The sequence below is a fragment of the Carassius carassius genome, chromosome 20 (genome assembly GCF_963082965.1).
Source record: "Carassius carassius chromosome 20, fCarCar2.1, whole genome shotgun sequence".
In the NCBI taxonomy this organism is placed as follows: Eukaryota; Metazoa; Chordata; class Actinopteri; order Cypriniformes; family Cyprinidae; genus Carassius; species Carassius carassius.
Genome location: NC_081774.1, coordinates 10,426,092 through 10,447,933, shown reverse-complemented (window position 1 = coordinate 10,447,933; position 21,842 = coordinate 10,426,092). Strand labels below are relative to the sequence as shown.

Genomic DNA, 21,842 nt, shown 5'->3' with positions numbered 1-21,842 from the left:
ACCATAACTTTTTTAACTCATATTGTTTTGAAACTGACCCCAGACTGACACTGTATTCTAGGATTAGTGCTTCACCACTTTCCACCGTCAATGGCCTCCAGACTCTGACTAGGTTATTTTAATTCCTTGTAATCGTCTCTGACTGTGCTGTTGTGAAGGCATTGGTTTGGATCTATACTTGATTACTTAATCTGTTGTTAGAAAAGGTTTACACAGAAAGGCTCTCGCAACACTTGCTGCCCACACAGGTCATAGCATGGACGAGAACTAGAGCAGCTCAAGCTCATCTTCCCAATGCCATTCCCCTCCGGTGAGCCCCTTGAGAAACATGGTGGAATATTTCAAGAACCTTATCAAGAACTTAATACCTCCAAAGTTTCGTGAATGGGTAAAGGATTACTGCAAAAGGAACGGCTTGCTCACCTTGTCAGTGTTAGCGGTGATGTCGGGTTGTGCGGTGGGATTCACGTTAAGAAGTTTGAACTTGTCAACACAGGTAATGTGGAACATAAAGCTTCAAATTTGGTATTGTTATATCTATTTTGAGTCCCAACATCAGCAGTGGACTGACTATTTTAAATAGAAATTTAAATTGGGGGGGGGGGGTTATTATTAGAACAGAGAGGTTAAAAGTTTGCTCATTTAAAATTCTAATTGTTTGTGGCTTATAAAATGAATGCACTAGCAACTGAAGAAATCTGGTCAGTTTATTCAGTTTATAGAAACTGAATAAAGGAATCTTCTGGATTCAAAACAAGTCGAACTCTATTGGCATGTTGATTTGCAAAGACAATCATTTAGACGCATCACTAAATAATATAAATGTTTACAGGAGTTTACAATAATGCACTTATGAAAATCTATGGCATAAAGCAGTGCACCAGGACAAGTACAGTAGCCACAAAACCAATATTCATGTCTAGCATGATTTTAAAAAGCACTTATTAACATTGTGTGTGCAAAGTTATATAATAATAAACTTGAATTGAAAAATATATCTATTTTTCCACAATATAGTCAAAATTTCCACAATATAGTCAATATAGTTAAAATAAATATACAAATGCATAAAATGTTAAGTACATCAGAAATTCATGTCAAGAACAGCACTGCAGTTGCTAAAATGACAATATAGAAAACAAATAAAACAATGTAACAAGATTTTGTGAAGAAGAATTAATATAAGGGCTTTAACAGTTATTTATCTTTTTAATATAGAGCTGTAACCACATGTGCTGTGAATGGCACTTTGTGTCTTTACAAGCTGAAACACTTTTTGATGACTTTTGCTCTTGAAGCCTGATCAAAATATCACACATACACACATATTTCCCAGCTTATATGTGACATATATATTAAAAACTGTATATATATACTATATATATTAAAAAATCTTAGTGCTGCTACTTGAGGATGTGACATCTGGCTTTTGTTACCCATAAATAAACACCAAAGAGCTTACAAGGTCAGCTAAGGAGAATCACGCATAACTTAGTAAGTCAACTGACATAATTCTCCAGGGATATTACAGAAATAGTAAATATATTGAAAGTAATTCTTGAAGAGTTTAAATGTTTGAAGTGAATTCAAATCTTTCAAAAATCACTTTTTTTTTTCTTTTCCCTCAGGCGAAAATCTACTTTTCTTTTCCTGGAGAACTTCTAATGAGAATGCTGAAAATGTTGATTCTTCCTCTCATCACATCCAGGTAACTACACACCATGTCGCTGCTTTTTAGTTCTTCACTTTCATTCAAGATGTCAGCATTCCTGAGACCAAATTTGGGCTGTATTTGACATTTTGAAAAAAAAAAAAAAAAAAGAATAAAAAAATGGAGAAAAAAAAATACCTTTTTGATAAATAGTGTAATAGTGGATTGTTATAGGTAAGGTATATAGAGTAAAAAAAAATAGTTATTTAAAACATGTTACAAATTATTTAAATGAACTGCAGTCAACCTATATTAAAATAAAGCAATAAGGCCCAAGAAGCCGTGGTTTGCAGTGAATTTTTAACAACTAAGGGGAGTTTTTATACACAAGCGTGCTATAACGTGCTTTAGCGAAGCTATAACGTGCTATCATAAAATGGTTATTCCATATATGTAGCCAGGTTTCACAAAATAAAACAAAGCAAATAAAATTTAACGATATTCATAAAAACAGTATTCTTCCGCCAAACAATAGTTCCTCAGGAACGGTTGAGGTTGCAGCAAACCTGAAACACAAACACTTTCCTCACAGTTTAATGTCTGGCTTGTCTGCTATGGACACCAAAGCCAGTGGACGTCTGGGCCTTCTTACCATCACATATTACTTGTGGACTACCTTCATTGCTGTAATTGTGGGGATTATTCTGGTACTGATCATTCATCCTGGAACCGGCACTGAAAAAGAGGGACATAAAGCCTCCGGAGGGCCAGTGATGACCTCTGCTGATGCCCTGCTTGATTTGATCAGGTAACTTAACAATAATAACCGAAGCTGCCTCATGGTTTTTGACAGAAACAGTATAAGGGGGAGGAGACAGACAACTTGTAGAAATATAAACAGGAAATGGCTGCTGTAGGAAAGGAAGTCCCGCCTTTCAGTTAAAACAGACAATAGCTTATTGGTATAGGTGGCACTTTGTTTCTTTGCTCTGCAAATGGGAATACACATTTGCTAGAGAAACCTGAAAACTACAGTTTCAGAATTTTCTGTCAGATATTGATTATTTCAAACATGTTACCGGTATTTATGTTAGTTTCTCTGTTCAAGCAGAAAGAACTGTACTTTTCATTCATTTCAGTTTTACTGATCAGTCTAAGAAACGTCTTGAACTTACATAACCACTTTCAAGCTGCAGTCAAGCTTTCAAGGCTTAAGCTTCCCTTTTGCTCTATCCTGTCACTGGACAAGGATTGGAATTAGGTATATTTAGAGAGTCACCCACGAGGATGTGAATGACATGGCTTTTCCCGATTGTGAAACATGCTCCTGAGCTCTGGACCAGATTTAATTGGATTGTTGTCAGGGACGCGCCAGTAGAATTTGTACTTTATAAATAAAGCATTAGCTGATAGCCTCTGTCCTCCAATTCTTCGGGCTGAGATAAATCACACTAGCTTTGTGACATAACCTTTCACGATAGTCAAATCAAATGATTCTAGAACAAACAAAGTGTCATTTTTGGCATTTATTGGCCTCATAAAACAGTCTAGTAGTACATACCCAGGACAACTAACCCTTTTGCTAAAAGGTCCAGGATTGTTTTAAATCTGTGGACTTATGTATGACAGATTTTGTGTGTTTTTCCAACAGGAACATGATTCCATCCAATCTGATTGAAGCCACATTTCAGCAGGTGAGAGAAACACATGAAGACCAGAGGAATTAATCATCTAGTGTTTTGTATCTAATCCTAGTCCATCTGTGCTCCTCTGTTTCAGTATAAAACAGAGCTTGTGCCCAATTTTAAAAACAGCGAAAAATCATCGCAAGCCAACTTTGTGTACATCATGCCAGACTATGACAACCCCATGATGGGTCACCCAGTGTTTCTGGAACTCACTCCTCCTCCTGAAATCCACTACAAAATTGTACCAGGGAAAAGCAATGGGATGAACGTGCTAGGAATTGTAATTTTCTCTGCCACTATGGGTGTGTATAGAAGACAACTGTCTTATATTGCACTATGACCCTGCTGAAAAGATCATCTTAGACTAGATTATGCTAGTTACTACTGATTTGGGTTTGTGGTCAATGGTGACAATGGTGACCAGATTTATTTAAATTTAAACAATTTAGATCAACATGTAACTCATCTTCTGAAACATATTAACAAGAACACGTGGAGTGGGACGTAATCCATTGCATCAGGAATAAGACGGATTTGTGATTTTTATATATAAGAAAGACTCTAAATACCATTCAAAAGTTTGGGATATGTAAAAAAAAAAAAAAAAAGGTAGAAGGTCCCTGATATAGATCATGGATTACCAATTGTTTATGTTGCAGCGAGCTGAAAGGCTGTTCATGGGGTTAATACATACGCCTTGCTCAACAAGGGTATATCTATTTGACAAAAAATTTATCCAGTCTTTGGTGTCACAGGATCCTTCAGAAATCATTCTAATATGCCGACTTGCAACAAAAACATACTATTGTTGTTTAAAACAGTTGTGCCATGTAACATTTTTATATTAACCATGCATATATATATTTTTCAATATTCTTTGATGAATAGAAAATGTAAAAAGAATTTATTTGAAATAGAAACTTTATTAAAAAATCGTTACTGACACTTTTGATTACTGTTTAGTCCTTGCTAAATAAAAGTACTAACTAATAATATATATATATACTTGGTTTTTTCTGACTCCCCAGGTCTTCTGCTTGGTAGAATGGGATCCAGAGGTTCACCCCTAGTAAATGTGTGTCTTTGCATTAATGAATGTGTTATGAAGATCATCAATGCTGCTATGTGGTGAGTAGATGTGGATTGGTTCACCCAAAATAAACTAGCTGTGACTAGAGAGTTGTAATTTCAACTATGACAGACATGTTCACTGTAAGACATACTACATAACTACAAAGAAAGACATGCAGACCTGTAAAAGCAGCATGTGTCTGCCAATAAAGCAGAGTCTCAGATCAAAACAAATGAAGAGCCGGCTGTTTCTTTAATACACACTAAAATATGTCAATGTAATAGTTTAAAAGCAGCTCTAAACCTCCTCGTTCTACTAAATGTGGTTGGCAATAGAAAGCTGTTCTGACCTAAGAGAGTCAGGCTAACTGAAGCTGAATGCTGTTTTAGTCAGTCAGTAATGCATTTAAAATTCAGTCAAGTGCTGGCACCTACAATAAGCAAATTATAAATATTTATAGTTTTAACACTCCTGTCTCTTTGTACAGGTACTTCCCATTTGGAATCGTATTTCTGGTTGCTGGGAAGATCCTGGACATGCATGATCCTGTGGTCCTTGCGGAGAAGCTTGGGATGTACTTCATGACGGTTCTGGCGGGACTGTTCGTCCATGGTGTGATTTTGCTGCCGATGTTCTTCTTCCTGTTCACTAGGAAAAACCCCTTTAACTATATCCGTGGCCTCCTCCAGGCTCTGGTTATCGCTTTAGCAACTTCATCCAGGTAAGGAAGCCGGTTTAAACAGCCTTTCAGCTCGCTGAAACATAAACAAATATTAATCCATGATCTATTTCAGGGAATAGTTCCACTAAATCACATAAAATGTAATAACCAAGGTGTTTTTCTTGTGGTGTACCAAGGGATTTTGAATTCTAACATTTCTATTTGTACAATTTGAAATAAGCATCTAATGGTTTTGTTCCTTTTAAAGTAGTTTGTAAATTTAAATAATCCTTTTCTTTCTAGTTCAGCTACTTTGCCCATTACAATGAAGTGCTTACTGGAAAACTGCCACGTGGATCGGAAAATCGCTCGATTTGTACTTCCTGTGGGAGCTACTATCAATATGGATGGCACAGCGCTATATGAAGCAGTGGCAGCCATCTTCATTGCCCAGGTTAATGAGTACGAGCTTGACTTCGGACAACTTGTTACTATTAGGTAAAGCATTTCAGTTACATTCAGAATAATATACATTACCGGTCAAAAGTTTGGAATAGTTAGAATTTAGTTTTTGCTTAATTTATTTGATTTAAAAAAAGTAAGATGGTAATATTGTGAAATATTACAATTTAAAATAACTGTTTTCTATTGTAATGTATTTTAAATGGTCAAGTTTTTCTATGATGGCAAAGCTGAATTTTCAGCAGTCATTTCTCCAGTCTTCAGTGTCACATGATCCCTTAGAAATCATTCTGATGTAAAAATTTAAAGGGATAGTTAACCCAAAAATTCAAATTCAGTCATAAATTACTCACCTTCATGCTGTTCCAAACCCATAGAAACTTCATTCATCATCTGAACACAAAGCAACACCACTACCACTTTCAAGGCCCAGAAAGGTAGTTAGGACATTGTTAAAATAGTCCATCAGTGGTTTCACCATAATGCTATGAAGTTATGAACTGTGAGGTGTCTGTCTTCGACACGTTCATAAGGGTACCAGGATGCATGTGTGTGGTGCTGCTGATGCATGAGGTGCCATTCTGACAATATAAAGTCCATCTTTTATAGTTCATCATCTGCATAAAAATGGCAAGAAATTGCAAGTTTACGAAGACTGTTTTGTCTGCTTGTAAACAAGGCACAGCGCATCTGGGTTCTGGTACTCTCATGAACGCATGGTGAAGACTGACATGGAAGATAAGATTTTTTTTGTTTGTTTGTTTTTTCTTGCAAAAAAAGTGTACATTTATATATTTAACTTTGAACCAATGATGTCACATGGACTATTTTAATTATGTACTACCTTTCTGGACCTTAAATAGGTTAAATACAGTGTCAGAAAGCTCTCAGATTTCATCAAAAATATCTTAATTTGTGTTCCGAAGAGGAACAGAGGTCTTATGTGTTTGGAACAACATGAGGGTTAGTAATTAATGACAGAATTAAAAAAATTTGTGTGAAATAACCCTTTAATACTTTTCCACAAATTAAATTGATTCTAATTTTAAAAATGCTCTTTAAAAACTTTGTGTTAATCAAAGAATCAATTTAATTCCACAAAAAAATCAAATCAAATCAATATTGATAATAAGAAGCATTATAATGATTGAGCATGAAATAAGCATATCAGAATGATTTCTAAAGGATCATGCGACACTGAAGACTGGAGTAATGGCTGCTGAAAATTCAACTTTGCCATCACAGGAATAAATTACATTTTAAAATATACAAAAGAGAAAACATAAACTGTTATTTTAAGCTAGTTACTTTGACCAATAGTGTACAGTAGCTGCATGTACCAATCTTTGACCATCTTTTCTCAGTATCACAGCTACAGCGGCAAGTATCGGAGCAGCTGGAATCCCTCAGGCTGGCCTTGTTACCATGGTTATCGTTCTTACCTCAGTGGGTTTGCCTCCAGATGACATCTCACTTATTGTAGCTATCGACTGGATCCTGTAAATACAATCCACTTAAATACTACAGCATATACACCACAACAAAAGTAGCTTAATGAGCGTCAATCTCATGTATCTTTTTCATTAGGGACCGATTTCGAACAATGATCAATGTTCTTGGAGATGCATTAGCAGCAGGAATCATGGCTCATGTGTGCAGAAAGGACTTCCAGAAAGACATCCAATCCTCAAGCAACTCAGAGAGAGTAAGATATAACCACCATGTACACATTTATATGTCTATATTCCTAATTAGGAAATAAGCTAGTGTTGTACAGTATAGGTCTGTTGCTTACCAGGAACAATAATAGTATCATATTTTTACAGCTGCAATAATATCTGTATGTTGTGTCTTGCAGCGAGATACCATGATATCATTCGGAAACCAAAGCGTGCAGAGCTTTCCCACATCTGAGGTTCCACTTCTGGCAAACAGGGACTACATCTTAGAGGTTGTCGGTGACCAGGTGATCGAGAGGCCGACTGCCTGTTATAACCTTTGCCAAGTCTAACTTTGACAGATGATACCAAGCAGGAGCAGAAGTTGCCTCAACTTCACAAAAACCTTCCCCCTTTTCCTCTACTTTGTGCCATTCTGTCTTTTTACGGTTACCAAAAGTGTCGCCTTTGGTGACCTTGAAAAATTAGAACATTTGGGTGCTTTTGACACCTTAACTTGGGGGTTTTGTAAATTATAAAAACATTTTTTTTTATGTTCATCTTCTAGACTTGCCTTAAAATGCAGCAGTAAATGACAGACCACAATAATACCACCACATCCAAAAGAGAAACCTTACACAAGTAGCAGGTCGACTGGGGCTCCAGATGTGGATCATCAGTTGCCTTGTCATACAGTGTACTGTGACAACAAAATATGATTTGTAATGACTGTAAGAACAGAGATTGTTTTGTGCTTCATTGTGTTCTTTGTGCACAATTCCTCTGTTCAATATATCTGGGATGGCAATTTGATTATCATGTTTGGATAAGTCACTGTACATTACAAATTGTTTGTTTTCTCAATAAAATAAATAAATTAACATTGTGTTATTCATACCGTAAAAGAACTGGAACTACTGGTTACTGGTTTATAATTTAAACCTAAAATGTGTAGAAAATAGTTTAATATGGAAAAGCTTTCTGAAAGTTTTACCCCCTATTCATTTCAGTTCACTAATACCAAGACACAAATTGCCAGATTTGCAGTGATGGCCGATATTTTATTTCACATCTACATGTTAGACAGTAGCTCATAACAGATGTTCACTGTAGAATTAAAAAGTATTTCATTAAAAAATTAAGACACACTCATCAATATCAACACATAAAACCGTACACAGTAAGCTAAATAAATTCCACAATTCAGTAATCTTCCAGTATTTCCTACATAAATTAAGGCTTAAAACAAGCAACCATCCAGTAAATTCTACTTGATATTTCATACAACTGGCATCTCTGTTGACGTGCAGGGTAATCTTTGAAACATCAGGATATCAAAAAAAGATGGACGGGGAGAAGGTTGCTATAATTACTACTAATTATTATGAAATCACTTTTAAATATTGCACATATGCCAAAACGTGCAAAAAAAAGAGAATGCCAAGGTTAAGTGTTTCATATCAAGGACATGTAACCAACAGTGGCTATAAAGCTGCTAATAGGTTCACATGAACCATAAAGTAACATGACACTGGTTGATCCGAGTATAGTAAACTGCTGCTTATTACAAACTTGACGAGATCCAATATAGTGTCACTGTACAAAAACAGACAATTAGGATTAAATGTTAAGTCACTAATAATATAAATATATGCACACACACACACAATACCAACCTTAAGTCTTGTAGCAGAGGGAGCATAAGAACTGTCTGTGCTGAAAATGATCAAAAATCTTACACGAGGTGTCTTGGAAAAGTGGATTTGTCTAACTACAGGAGAACCTATGTGGGGCTTTACAAGCTGCTATCTGGAAGACCTCAGGGGAGTCAAAGCTGGGGGGCATGACTGTACAACTGTAAGACTACGAGTGAGTCTGCTGTCCCGGTTGTAGATTCACCATTGCTCAGCGGTGAGATCTTCAGCTGAAAACCTCTGAAACACATTGAATATGAACCACCAAGGAAGGCTAAATAAACCGCAAACCAGTGGCCAAATCAAAGTAAACCATTGTCAGATAGCCAAGTTGAACATTTACCATTTGGTCCAATGCCTGAAATATAAATACTAAAAGGCCTCAAAATGTGGTTATCTAGTATTTCTCATGAGGTCTTTGTGGACTAAAAACTCAGCTAACCGCATCTGTAAATATGGACGTGGTCTTATGTTGACTTATACTGCACTGCACCTATAAATGGATAAATTAAAGAACTGATTAAAAGATAAAATAAAGGAATAAAACAAAAGTTGAGCAAAACAAAATAAAATTTAATGATTGTAAATGCCATGTGAAACAAAATGTAAGATTTCAAAAAGGAACACAAAAGCAAAAAAAGAAAAGAACAAAACACAAAAAATATCACAAGGCAGTCTTAAAAAGCATATGCATTAGTACTGGATGTCTATTTTCAAATGAGCAAACTAAACTTAAAGTATGTTTTAGCCTAGAGAAACAAAATGGGAAAGAAAAAAAAAATAAACGCAAATCATAAACATAGGATGCTGATGCTCAATTGTGATTACATTTTTACAGAAATACTCAGTACCTAGTATTCAGATGTCCAAATCTTTTTGGAAAATGCTTAGGGATGTGCAACCTGCACCTCTGCTGGGGGAAACTAAACCTTCCATTCATGTCTTTGGTCCTTCTTAGTTATCAATCTATTCAGAGGGTCCCTTACAAAAAATTAACAAGTCACTTAAAGATTTCCCCCTCACTGAACACTCTGCTTTCTTTACAATTACATCTTTTTCTCAGTGAATCACTCAGCATGCTGCATTTAAAACTCAGATTTCAATAAACAAACTGTTGTGAAATGGATCGTGAGATTCCTGCCAAACCAAAAAGTGCTACATTGAGGGCAAACAGGAACAAATGACATCAAATTAAGGCATCATAAATACTGAAGAGCTATATAGGATGTAGATACTGACAAAAGAGAGACAAAAGAATCTTGAGTTTTAAATCCAGCTTCTGGTGAATGAGGTGTCTGACCACATATGGCACATAGCGACAATATCAGGCTAACATCAGAGACACAAATTTGTATCAAATGCAAAATTGGTCAAATATTGGGATAAACCGGAACGCCTAAAACACTTGAAGCATCCAACAAGCTTGAATCTTAAAAGAAATGAAAAGCAACTGTCAAACAGATGTCTAAACGAGACTTAGAAACGTGAACATTTGCAAAGACTTGATTACACTAAAAATAAAAGTTTTTCTTTTTCAAAACGGAGCTCATTTCTCTGGCTTCTCAGACAACATCTCTCCTTCATTTTCCTGGCAACCCTGCTTTCTACTTGTGCGACTTGCTCGTTTTGAACGACACTTGTAAAATCTTGTCCCCGAGGCGGTAGCCGTTGAGGCTGGCGATAGCCATGGCTGCCTCTTCATAGTTTGGCATGGTAACAAACCCAAATCCTTTGCACTTGTTGGTGTTGAAGTCGCGGATCACTTTAACATTTGTGACAGCACCGAAGGGCCCAAACATCTGCCACAGAATGCCCTCATCTGCGTCCTGGCCCAGGTTGTAGACGAAAATGCACCAGCCTGACGAGGAGTTTCCAGGCATGTTAACACCAGACATGCCACTCATGTGGTCCACACTCATTGGAGAGAACCTGGAGACAGGATATCACATCTTTTAGATCAGACACGCACACAAAGTTTTATTGACTGAAAGTGTTTTCATCTTTGGGTGAGAGATCAGTTTAGGAATGATGTAGTAACCAAGCGCAACAGTTGACTTCATTCACCTGAATCTCTGGGCCTGGTGGTGGACGGGCCCCCCGAAGCGGCGAGGCTGTGTGTGGTAAATCGGTGGAATAATTTGGGAGTTTTTCACTTGGTTGGGACTGGCAGCAAACTTTACAGTGATCGGCTCTGCAGCGCCTGGTGGCTTCTGTCCATTCAAGTCCTTAATTGCGTCCTCAGCCTCTGCTCTTTTGTCAAATCGAATAAAAGCCACGCCACGAGAGAGTCCTGTAATAAGGACAAAATGTAAGCATTTAAATGCACACTATGACAAGTAGTGTGAAAGACAAAAGTAACACCCATTTATCATGGAACTGTCCAGTAATTAGAGCTTATTGGTCAAAATTTGTTCTTTGTATGAGCCGTATGTTTGGATCTGAGATACAGTTGGACCCCTTGTATTTGATTTTAGGTCTCCCAGTTGGACACTATGAACGTCTATTTGACATTCTAGCCATTGCTGCCAGAAAAAAAAAACATTTTGTTAACTTGGATCAGAGACAAACCCCCATCCTTGAAAGGATGGCACAAGATTATAAGTGAAATGATTCCCTTAGAATTCATAACTTGTGTTACTCATATGTCTACTGAAGCTTTTTCTCAAGTTTGGACTCCATACCTGGATTTTACCGATGTTTCTTTAAGTAATATTTTGAGTTTTGGTTATGTCATAATGCACTTTATTATTATCATTATTATTTATTTATATTACCATTATAAAAGTTGTGCATTGTTTGTTAGTTGGTTTTGATTTTAAAAAAAAAAGATGCAAAAAAAAAAAAGAGTGGTGTGGAAGGCACATCTGCTCATCTACCGACCTGACGATTGATCAACGAGGACACGGGAGTTGATTATTCTGCCATAACGTGCAAACATTTCTTCGACGTCCTTCTGCGTCATTGTTTTAGGCAGCCCACTGATGTAAAGGTTGGCATCCTTTATGGTGTCAGAGCTTGGCCGGGCATATGACACCTGTCAGGAAGAGCAAAGATAAAAGATCAGATCTTGAAGAAACACCTCCCCTAGAGGGGAATCATTTAAAATAAATAAAAAAAAAAAAAACCTTTTTAAACAAACTTTGGCTACTTTTTTTCTCTCCAAATTTTGAGTTTTAAAACTGTGCTTTTTTATTTTTTAAATACACAACAAAAAACCCAAATTGTTGAAAGACTTTTTACTTCGTTTTTTTTTTTACTTAAATGTTAAATAAAACTGTTTTATAGAAATAGAACATTTTGATTTTTTTTTTTTAGAGAATTCAAACAGCATTAAAGCAACCGGTAAAAACCATAGATAATAAAATTGATAAATCTAAATATTGAAAAGCCAGATAATACGGCCGCAACCAAGATGCCATCAGGTCTGAGCAATTCAACAATTGAATTTGTTCGCTGCCTTGGTCTCAAAACTGGCGGTCTGAAGCAATGACACATGTAACTTTACACAGGAGCACCTTTTGTCACATTACCTTGATAGTTTTAGACTGTAGTCTCAGTCCATTGAGAGTACTGATTGCTCTTTCTGCATCACTAGGGTTAAGATAGTTAACAAATCCGTACCCTAAACTGTGGCCTAGAGAAAAAAAAAGGAAAACAATAAAACAAACAAAACAAAAAAAAAAGTTGAAACGTTCCAAATACAAAGGAAAAAAACATCCTAGTAACAAGTGTTAAACTTCTGGGGGAAAAATTAATGGCACCAAACAAATAAATCCGCATTGACTTACATATGTCGGAAGGGCCTCAGAAAGGAAACTAAAAAGAAGTTGTTTTTTTGTCAACACTGAAATGAAGGCTACAGAATTGTAAAGAAACAATTAAATGCGTCTGAAGTCACAAATCTTGCAAAAACTTAAGTAACATCACGGCTACAGGCAAACCCCGCAAATAAATACACTGCGTCCCTAAACCAACGAAGACTAAACATTTTCTCAGATCCTCTTCTCAACATTAACTTTTGTTGTTGTTGTTGTTGTCTGATTTGAAAGCAGTGAGCCAAGTGCTAATAAATACTTGCCTGCTACTTTGTCCCGAATAAGTTTAGCAGACTCCACCTCCCCAATGCTGCTGAAGAGACTGCGCATCTCATCTTGACTCATATTCTGAGGCAAGTAGTTGATGATCAGATTTGTTTTGCAATCTTTAGGCTCATCGGCCATGTGATCTTCGTAACCGTTCGACATGTCATAGACCTCCTGGAAATAGTAAAAACAAGTTTCTGTTAAAGTTATACACAACAAAACAGAAATCAACATTTAATTGGACTATTTAATGCAAACTCATTGTGCACTCATTTGTGTTGGTTTTATTCTTTATTTGCTGTTGATACCTGACAGTTTTCTGCATACAGCAGAGTAAAGAGTCTCAAAATTAGGCCTAAATCTTGTTTTTCAATTACTAAAGCTGGCAAGCTAGAAATAGAATGACGATCTTGCAATTAAAGAAACAAAAAAAAAAAATTATATATATATATTATTATTATTTTTTTTTTTAATCTAGGGATGAACTAATGAAACTAATAGCATCTGCAAGACAATTTAATCTTACAAATGCATTAGACACACAGAAAACAGAATTTTTTAATAATTTACATACTTAATTCCACATTCCCACTTTAGATGAAACAAACAAAATAATCATGCCTCATGGAAAAAATTTACAACCCAGCCATAATAAAATATCTTCAACCAGAAACACGGACAATATTGCATTTCAGAGCATTTTCTGCCTTTGTGTTAATGTACCCTACAAAAGTTCATTCATTAACTAGGAGTGATAAGAATATATACCAGGCTAAGACAGTAAAAACTAAAACAAATGTGAGCAAAAAGACCCAATACAATTGTCAACAGGACTCACTGTACTGCAGTTATTTTACATGCCATGATCAACACTGCTTCCAACAGAGTCTAGCTGAAACTGCACATGATCATTTTATTTGCCACAAAAAAATACAATAAGGTACAGTACATTAAAAAGGTGGGGGTTGTCAGATGTCTAACAGCACCTCATCAAGGCATTTTTGGTGAAGATGAAGAAAACGATCACTCTGGTGACCCGTGATTATTCAGATAACAGACAGTGACTCCCATTCATGTTAGAAGAGAGGTCTTATTGTGTATTCCACATGGGTAGCCAGTCAACCTTCAAGGCTGAAACAAACAAGCATTATTACTGACCCTTCTACAACCCAACATTGGAGGTTTTGATAAATCGCTCATAGACGATTCAGGTCGCTCTACTTCCGTCGTGAGCTGGTCCCTACAAGCAAAGTATTCTGCAGCATTTGCCAGGTCAAATACCTTCGACAGACTTTATGCAACACCTAAGATGATGTCTAGTGCATCTGGTTAAAAGCCTACCTCAGATGGGAGCATTAAACCTGCTTATCACAGGCTACAGCACTACATGGACGAAAACAGCCTACAAGCACTAAACACTACTGTCTCCAGCTTACAGACTCCGTATAACCATAAATAAATGGTTTAAAATCCGCATTCAGTCCCTGTTGGACGCAAATTCTACTCACTTTTGAGTATCTAACGTGTCCCCTTCTGACTGCCATGAAGAGCCGTCACAGATCCCGACTCTGAAGATACCAAAAACAAAATAAGGTAATAAAAATACACGCTGACAAAAAGGGGTGGAAGGGAAGGCAAAAGGAGGTTTGGGGGTTCAGAGTAAAATAAATAAAAGAAAATAAAAGAAGGCCAAAAAGATGAGCCACCTTCTGATATAACCTGTGGAAAAAAAGAATAACAACCATCGGGTGTTAAAAGTGGTCTGGTTTCAGCGTGTATTTTTAGTACCTCACTTGGAGTCTGTCCTGCCTTCACACAATCTCCATGTTCATATCACGTTACAAGGTGTACTTGTTACATTACATATTTTATTTTTGAATTTGTTTGTTTCCATAAATGGAAGAAAAAAAAACACCAAAATTAAAAATACTACATTGTAAATACTACATGTGTAGTTATGAGCTTAAAAGCTATTTTTTTCTGTATTCCACTATTCATAAAAGGACCATTCATCCAAACATGAGAAAACAAAACACTTAATTCTTTCTAAACACAAATCAACATGTCATAAAATATACCAAAGAGAGTAGAGAGTAGTTCTCACATTTCTTTTATTAATTACAGCAAAAAAATTGCATTAATACAAAAAATTGGGCGGTTAATCTTAAATACTACACTGTTCATGCTTTCGTATGCTGTTGGAAAACTGAATAAAAGACATTTGTAATTATGCCTAGTCGTGGGGGCGTGAAATTTACAACTGGCCCGCAGCAGGACGTCGCTCTTCCGGTCATGCTTGTCTGGATTACCTCGCCATTGTTACGGTTTCGTATCTTAGCTACAGAACAACTACCTCGCTGCATTTCACAGCAGCATGCTTGTAAATAATCATCGATTCAAAAATAGGCCTCAGAATAAAACAGCACACAAGACGAGGCCTCGTTCCCCACACACCGTCCCCATATTTTCGCGTTGACTCGCTCTGTAAATCCCATGCAACTCTCGAGTTCAAACTCGAGCAGGCTGCGCTAAGGGGCCTAACGTTAACCCAAATAAAGGCAGGCCTCGAACACCGAGTGCATTTTAAAATATTACTAAATCCTAATAAACAAAGTCGAATATAACAAAATCAATCGTTTAAATGCGTATCTAGCGCCTTACCAACTCCAACGTCTCTCCGATTCTGCAGTAGAGCGAACGCACGCGGAGCTTCTGCAAAACGTGGCTTTTTAGGAGCTGCGCTCTCGTGACACAAAAACACGCCACTAGGGAACTCAGCCGAGGAAGCGGAAGTCTTAACCCCTCCCACTATCATAATCTGTTCAGATCCAGATCAACAGTCACTAATAATAAAATGAAAATTTTTATTCGATTGTATCAGCTTTATTGTGCAAAGTAAAACGCCCTTGGCTGTGCTTGCATATAAAACATTCATTGAAGAACAGGTTTTGTTTAGAGAAACTAGTTTGTAGAAATGTAAAAAATTAACGGAATAATATATCAGCATTAATAACAGTGAAATATGTATATATTTATAAAAAAAAATGTGAAAGCATTCAGAAGAAAAGTAACAAGATTTCAATTCCAAAAGTGCCTTTTTATTCTTGGTCCAGGATTCGATACTCTTGTGGGGGTTGATGCCTCATTAGCTGTGCCACTAGAATCCAAGACATTATCTGAAGACAGAAATGTCAAAGATGACATTATAAATCTGGTAAAAGATCAGGGCATAAATGTATTATAATTCAAGTCTCAGACCTCACCAGTAAAAAGAGAACCACTAAAGATGTTATAATCATGATGTGCACTGAAAGTAGAAATTTCATCTCAAGTTTACCTTGACAACCCTAGAATAGAGAAAAAAAAGTTGAATCTTGCTCAAAACACTGGGATACAAACCTAATTTAAATGTATTAACAAATGAATCTTAATTTATCGGTGTTAAATCATTTTTAAAGAAATATTCCAGTTTTCATACATTTTTACTACATTTGTCAACAGCTAAAAAAACTATTTATACATGAATTAATCATTCACAGTGAGATACATAAAATTAATTCAGAAAATATACAGGGTGACTTTTAATTTAATGAATGGTATAGCCTTCTGTAAAATCAAGCAGGAAAATATGAATATTATATCTAATAATTATTGTAGCTCAGATGTAATTAGTATCTGTACCTCATCATATAGCAACTGGGGTGAGTTTAAAGTTCCATTGCAGGAGTTAAATGTTTTGTTGCAGCAGCTCAGAGGAACTTCGTATTTCCCACTATGATTAAACCAGGGTGTTTCCAACCAGTCTGTGTAGTTCTTAACACCACAACACTGCAACTGTAACAAAAAAAAGTGTAACAATCTGATTTTGCCAAACATATAGAAATCCTAGAGTTTTCTGTGCAGATACCTCACGCTGGAGGGCATTCACTGCTTTGGTTTCAGGTTCTTGGCTGTCACCACTGTAGTTCTGAAACACATCTTTAAGGGGAGCCAAGTCTTCATCAAGCTAACAAAAAAAGATGTTTAATGTCAAACCATTTCAATGTAACACACTTTACCTGCATATAACCAAATAACATAAATTTCAGTTACCTTCCTATTATGAGTATATGCCAATACAGCAGTAGTACACACAATGCACCACGCAATAATAAGAACATACACAAACTGAAAGACAAGGAATATACAAATATGAAAACCAAATTGGATTAAATTATTTATTTTTATTTAAAAAGACAATTAATTTCTCCATCTTACTAATCCTTTTCCACATGAAGGCTTCTTGTTGGACACTGAACAGCCAATGCATCCGCTGATTAAGAGAATGACTCCTCCAGCAACAGCCAGCATTGCAGGGAGAAGTATATAAACGCTGCTAAAAAACACACCGTAAACTTTGTATTCATGCAGAAAGAATGAACCGCCCAGGCCAGCAATTCCAGTCAGCTGTAAAAAAATAAATAAAATAAAATAAAAAAAAAATACTTGGAGAATGAAGGAGTTAAAAACTAGAGGAAATGAAACATTCCATAGCTTGTCATGTGTCATGTGTGTCAGCAGTCATGACTTTGTTTACTGAGAAACTAAAGCTAGTTGTCTTTACTTTATTAAAATTTCTCAGTTATTTATGAAAAACAGCTTGTCCTGAGAATACAAGTACAACAGAAATACAACACTTCATTTAAAATCTACTTCAATCATAGCTGACTCTTGCCTGAATGTATGTATGCTAGAGTGATTTAAGTGTTTTCACTTGTTTATCTGACAACAGCAATTAGCCTACAAAAATATGCTGATATTGGAATTTAGTTTATAGAATTCTCAAAAGCTAATGTCACGTAGGCGTTCTTATGTTGTAAACCAACATACAAAGAAAGCCCCCTTTAGAGAAATTAAAACATGCAGTAATATAAGTCTTTGTAACAAATGCATTCGGGTTATGATAAACGAAAGAAGCGTATGATAATGACAAGACTCACCATCAAAATCAGAGATGCAATCTTAAGCAAAATTCTGAAACCTCTTAGAGCATACATGGCTCTTCCTTAATCGACTCTTCTGAGCGTGATATAATCTATAAACACATCTGAATCGCAATTCTATCAAAATCTCTCAGTCCAGTTCAACTTCAGCAGTGGCAAACACCGATTTGGTAGCTGACGGGATTTAAAATCGAAACCATACAAAACCGCGGAAGTGACCGAATTAACGAGTAAGCAAGCAGCGGGAACTGTACCAAACAAATAAACCATTAAAACGACGAACGGAGGGCAGTGTAATTGAGGTTTTGGTTCGATAGAATTATTTATTTGTTTATTTATGACACATTAATTAATAACAATATATTTAATAGAAGCTTAATAATAAGCTACAAAAAAGAAAACTTACTGTTGAAAATAAATGCAATCGCTTTATTCGCCCAGCATATTATGTTATAAAATATTATATCTATGATGCAATCTGATAAATGCCCCCCCCCCCCCAAAAAAAAATAAAATAAAATAAAATAAAATAAATAAATAAATAAATAAAACAAAATTAATTAATTAATTAATTAAAAAAAAAAAAAAGAAAGAAAGAAAGAAAGAAAAACCAAAGCTGTTTGTATTGGACGTCATTATTTTGCGACATGGTGCATTTCGTCATTGAGAAGCAAGATGGCATCAGCATCAGAACACCAGGGTGCTCCAGACAGCGAACTGGACGAATTATTAGATAGTAAGGTTTGAAGATAGCTTAAATGCGAAATTATCCACAGTTATAGCGTGCAAATGTTTTATATATTTAATAATGTTACAGTTCAGTGAACTAACATTTCGGAAGCGGTTGTCACTCTAGTCCGGTGTTTACGCTAGTCTCAGTGATTGAAGTTTTAGCAACATAAAAACTTTAGATGTGCACCAGTTAATTAAATTAGATATCGTCACTCTGACTTTTCTATAGTCACATAAAAACTCACAAGTGATGTCCAACCAGGTTTTGTATCTAAACAGAGCTTATAATCGATGCTGCTGTGTTTGTACTGGACCTCTAGCTAGTTTTGTTATTCATACCGTGTGAAATTAGATGAAAGCCGTCACAAGATAATATACCATCAAAACAGATATAGATATACCCTTGGTACTCCATTGTTAATGTTTCCTCAACTGCAGGTGCTCTTGATGATTTTGACAAGACCAGTGTGCCTCCTGCGGCCCCCGCTGCCCCTGGTCCAGGAACGACGAGTGATCAGAAGGTAATAAACACATTTTAATTTTTAAATTCTCATTCTCTGCAGTGAGTTAGTTCCATCATTGCTGTTGGTTAATGTATTTGCTTCTGTTCTTCTCACTCTCAGCCTCCTCTGTTGGACGACAGTAAGATCTTCGAGACTCTCTTTGATGGTGAGATGGCCAATCAAGCACGTGAGGAGTGGAAGAAAGCCATGGCCGAGTTAGCCCAAGAAGAACCTCAGCTTCTGCAGCATTTTCATAAGCTGTCTGAGGCAGCAGGTAAAGTAGGTGAGTGATCTGCGATGGAGCACTTTATTAATGTTGGCTGAAGATATGCAAGTTTAGTTATTAGCCCACTTTCCAATTGTTTTGACTCTACTTTTTTAATTTAGGCACAGATGTAGCTTCACAACAAGAGTTCACCTCCTGTCTTAAGGAGACCCTTGGTGGTTTGGCGAAAAACGCAGACAACCTCCAGGTAAACCCATTCTGAATTTCTGTTATTGAAATATAATTCAAGGAAATGGTGGTTTTAAAGACTACCATTCAAAATGGGCTTGGTAAGATTTTGATGTTTTGATCTTACATTTTATTAATTTAAAGCATCCTCTTCCATCTTTATTATTACATTTTATTAATTTAATGAATCCTTGTTGAATAGAAGAATAATAAAAAAAAATCCTACTGACCCTAAAAATTTAAAAGTTATTGTGTGACAGAAGATTAGTAATTTAACACTAAATGCAGAATGCAGGACTGGCTGGAGATGATCTGGTAAAAACCTTGGAGAACCTGGGATTGAATGAAAATGGGGAGGGAGGAGATGATGGCAATATTCTCCCAATTATGCAGTCCATTATGCAGAACCTTTTATCCAAAGAAGTTCTATACCCTTCTCTTAAAGAGATAACAGAGAAGGTGAGTTGTTTACTGCATCTGCATGTCTGTCTTAATGACTGTCCTACTGTTTTTGGTACCAGTGAAGCTGGTAAATGCCTGGTGTTAATTTAACATTTGCTTTCAGAAAATCTTGCAACATATTCCATTTAATATCGGTAGGACAAATATACTAATATGATGCAATTTGCATTTAGTACCCTGAATGGTTGGAGAGCAACAAGCAATCTCTTCCCACAGACCAGTTCATGCGGTATGAGCAACAGTACAAACTAATGGGAGAAATATGCAGCCAATTTGAGAAAGATGGAGATAAAGACAGCACGTTTGAAAACATTCTTGAACTCATGCAGAAGGTAGAATTGATGTTTTTAATGCATGTAGTGTACTTATTTAAAAAGAAATAATACTGCTTACTGATAATGTGCTGATTTTTATTTTTGTAAAGAATTAAAAATGTGCATCCTTTTTATTTAAAACACATATTAATATTTCTTAATATAACCTTTCAGTAACATACATTTTTCAGCACTATAAATATTTTTGTTCATGGAAATAATGTCTTACCTCTCAGCTGCAAGACTTGGGTCAACCGCCAAAAGAGCTTGCTGGAGAGGCAGTGAGTATTTAACTTTCTTTCTTTCTTTCTTTTAAATAAAAGCTATGTTATATTTACATCATCAATCAATCTCTTGTTTTTTTCTTAGCCTCCTGGCTTGAATTTTGACCCAGAATCTCTGCAATTTCCTGGAGTGCAAGGTGTCCCAGGACCAGAGCAGTGCTCAATCATGTGATCTCAATGAGGTCAAATCAATGTACGTTTGAAAACGATACAATTTGGAGCTAATTATCTGAACTGGAGTTGGACACAGTTGATCATGCTCCCATTTTAATGGAGTTTGCTTTTGTGTCTGCACTGAAACTGTGAACATTCACTACATTAATTTTACTTCGTAGTACTAGTCCACAGAGGTTCTTTTCATATTCATCCTTATTCCGTTCACTGTAGAGCAGCTCTTAGCGTTTTGAGTGAAGCTTGATATCTCAGTGTGCTGACAGCTTGGTTTTCAGAATTTTGTGAAGGTTTTACAGTTTTACTTCAAGCACATTTGACAGGTGTCACAGTGAATTGTGTTTTGAGTAAGTAGAGACAAATGGACAGGAAAGGTATTTACAGATTGATTGGTTTAATTTTATTTGTAAATATCAGAAGAATGGTCTGTGTGAACAAATAGCTTCCATCAGATTGATTAAATTATTTTAATATACAGTGTAATGTCCATTTATTCTTCATACTATATCATGTATGCTATTTCTGTGATCTGACAACTAATCTGTGACCAAAACGCATCTCTCAGATTCAGCATTTTCAAAAAACGAACTGCAGACCGTTCAGATACAGGCTGATAATATATTGATATTAACATTCTTTGACCCATAGACTGCATTTCTAACTGAGTAGAATAATTATCTCTCCCTTTGTCTTTTAATGGTTACTATATCTATCTGCATATAGAGCAGTTGAAGTGTTGGCATGTCAATTTAAATAATTCCCATCATTCTTATAGTGGTTCCTCTGTGTGATGTGTTATTTTCACAATAGTCCTTATTTACCCTGAATATTGGAAGAATTAAAAAATATTGTTTTGTAGTTTAAAATTAATACTCTGTATTGACATTTAAAGAACATGTTAAATCCCAGGATACCTCAAAAGTAGGTTAAAGTTTGCAGCCGTTGCATTTGAAGGGTTCTTTTATGCAAACA

General features: G+C 36.0%; 4 protein-coding genes across 6 annotated transcripts; 2 read left to right on the top strand and 2 right to left on the bottom strand.

Annotated features, from left to right (window-relative positions):
- The first annotated feature begins 204 nt into the window (after window positions 1–204).
- Window positions 205–8,073, top strand: slc1a8b (solute carrier family 1 member 8b). The gene is made up of 11 exons (XM_059501581.1): window positions 205–496; window positions 1,629–1,708; window positions 2,244–2,459; window positions 3,303–3,345; window positions 3,431–3,641; window positions 4,368–4,467; window positions 4,899–5,132; window positions 5,376–5,570; window positions 6,899–7,033; window positions 7,122–7,239; window positions 7,393–8,073. The coding sequence occupies exons 1-11, from the start codon at window positions 329–331 to the stop codon at window positions 7,543–7,545; spliced, it is 1,653 nt and encodes a 550-aa protein (XP_059357564.1). The 5' UTR covers window positions 205–328; the 3' UTR covers window positions 7,546–8,073.
- A 159-nt stretch (window positions 8,074–8,232) lies between these two features.
- elavl1a (ELAV like RNA binding protein 1a) lies at window positions 8,233–15,770 on the bottom strand. 3 transcript variants are annotated; one of them, XM_059501582.1, is made up of 7 exons: window positions 15,630–15,764; window positions 14,477–14,536; window positions 12,965–13,142; window positions 12,417–12,520; window positions 11,767–11,920; window positions 10,951–11,176; window positions 8,233–10,815 (listed from the first exon to the last, which is right to left on the bottom strand). In XM_059501582.1, the coding sequence occupies exons 2-7, from the start codon at window positions 14,510–14,512 to the stop codon at window positions 10,491–10,493; spliced, it is 1,023 nt and encodes a 340-aa protein (XP_059357565.1). In that variant the 5' UTR covers window positions 14,513–14,536; window positions 15,630–15,764; the 3' UTR covers window positions 8,233–10,490. The 3 variants fall into 3 exon arrangements, with proteins under 3 accessions (XP_059357565.1, XP_059357567.1, XP_059357566.1); XM_059501584.1 differs by lacking the exon at window positions 14,477–14,536 and having other exon boundaries at window positions 15,630–15,770; XM_059501583.1 differs by lacking the exons at window positions 12,417–12,520; window positions 14,477–14,536 and having other exon boundaries at window positions 15,630–15,767.
- A 233-nt stretch (window positions 15,771–16,003) lies between these two features.
- On the bottom strand, window positions 16,004–18,228 carry tspan37 (tetraspanin 37). The gene is made up of 7 exons (XM_059501586.1): window positions 17,948–18,228; window positions 17,226–17,414; window positions 17,061–17,135; window positions 16,876–16,974; window positions 16,650–16,802; window positions 16,232–16,315; window positions 16,004–16,144 (listed from the first exon to the last, which is right to left on the bottom strand). The coding sequence occupies exons 1-7, from the start codon at window positions 18,002–18,004 to the stop codon at window positions 16,067–16,069; spliced, it is 735 nt and encodes a 244-aa protein (XP_059357569.1). The 5' UTR covers window positions 18,005–18,228; the 3' UTR covers window positions 16,004–16,066.
- Window positions 18,229–18,563: 335 nt separating this feature from the next.
- LOC132096305 (peroxisomal biogenesis factor 19-like) lies at window positions 18,564–21,558 on the top strand. Its single transcript, XM_059501585.1, has 8 exons — window positions 18,564–18,686; window positions 19,121–19,203; window positions 19,306–19,468; window positions 19,573–19,658; window positions 19,928–20,098; window positions 20,275–20,433; window positions 20,652–20,696; window positions 20,785–21,558. Exons 1-8 carry the CDS (start codon window positions 18,626–18,628, stop codon window positions 20,869–20,871), a joined length of 855 nt encoding a protein of 284 aa, XP_059357568.1. The 5' UTR covers window positions 18,564–18,625; the 3' UTR covers window positions 20,872–21,558.
- Window positions 21,559–21,842: the final 284 nt, after the last annotated feature.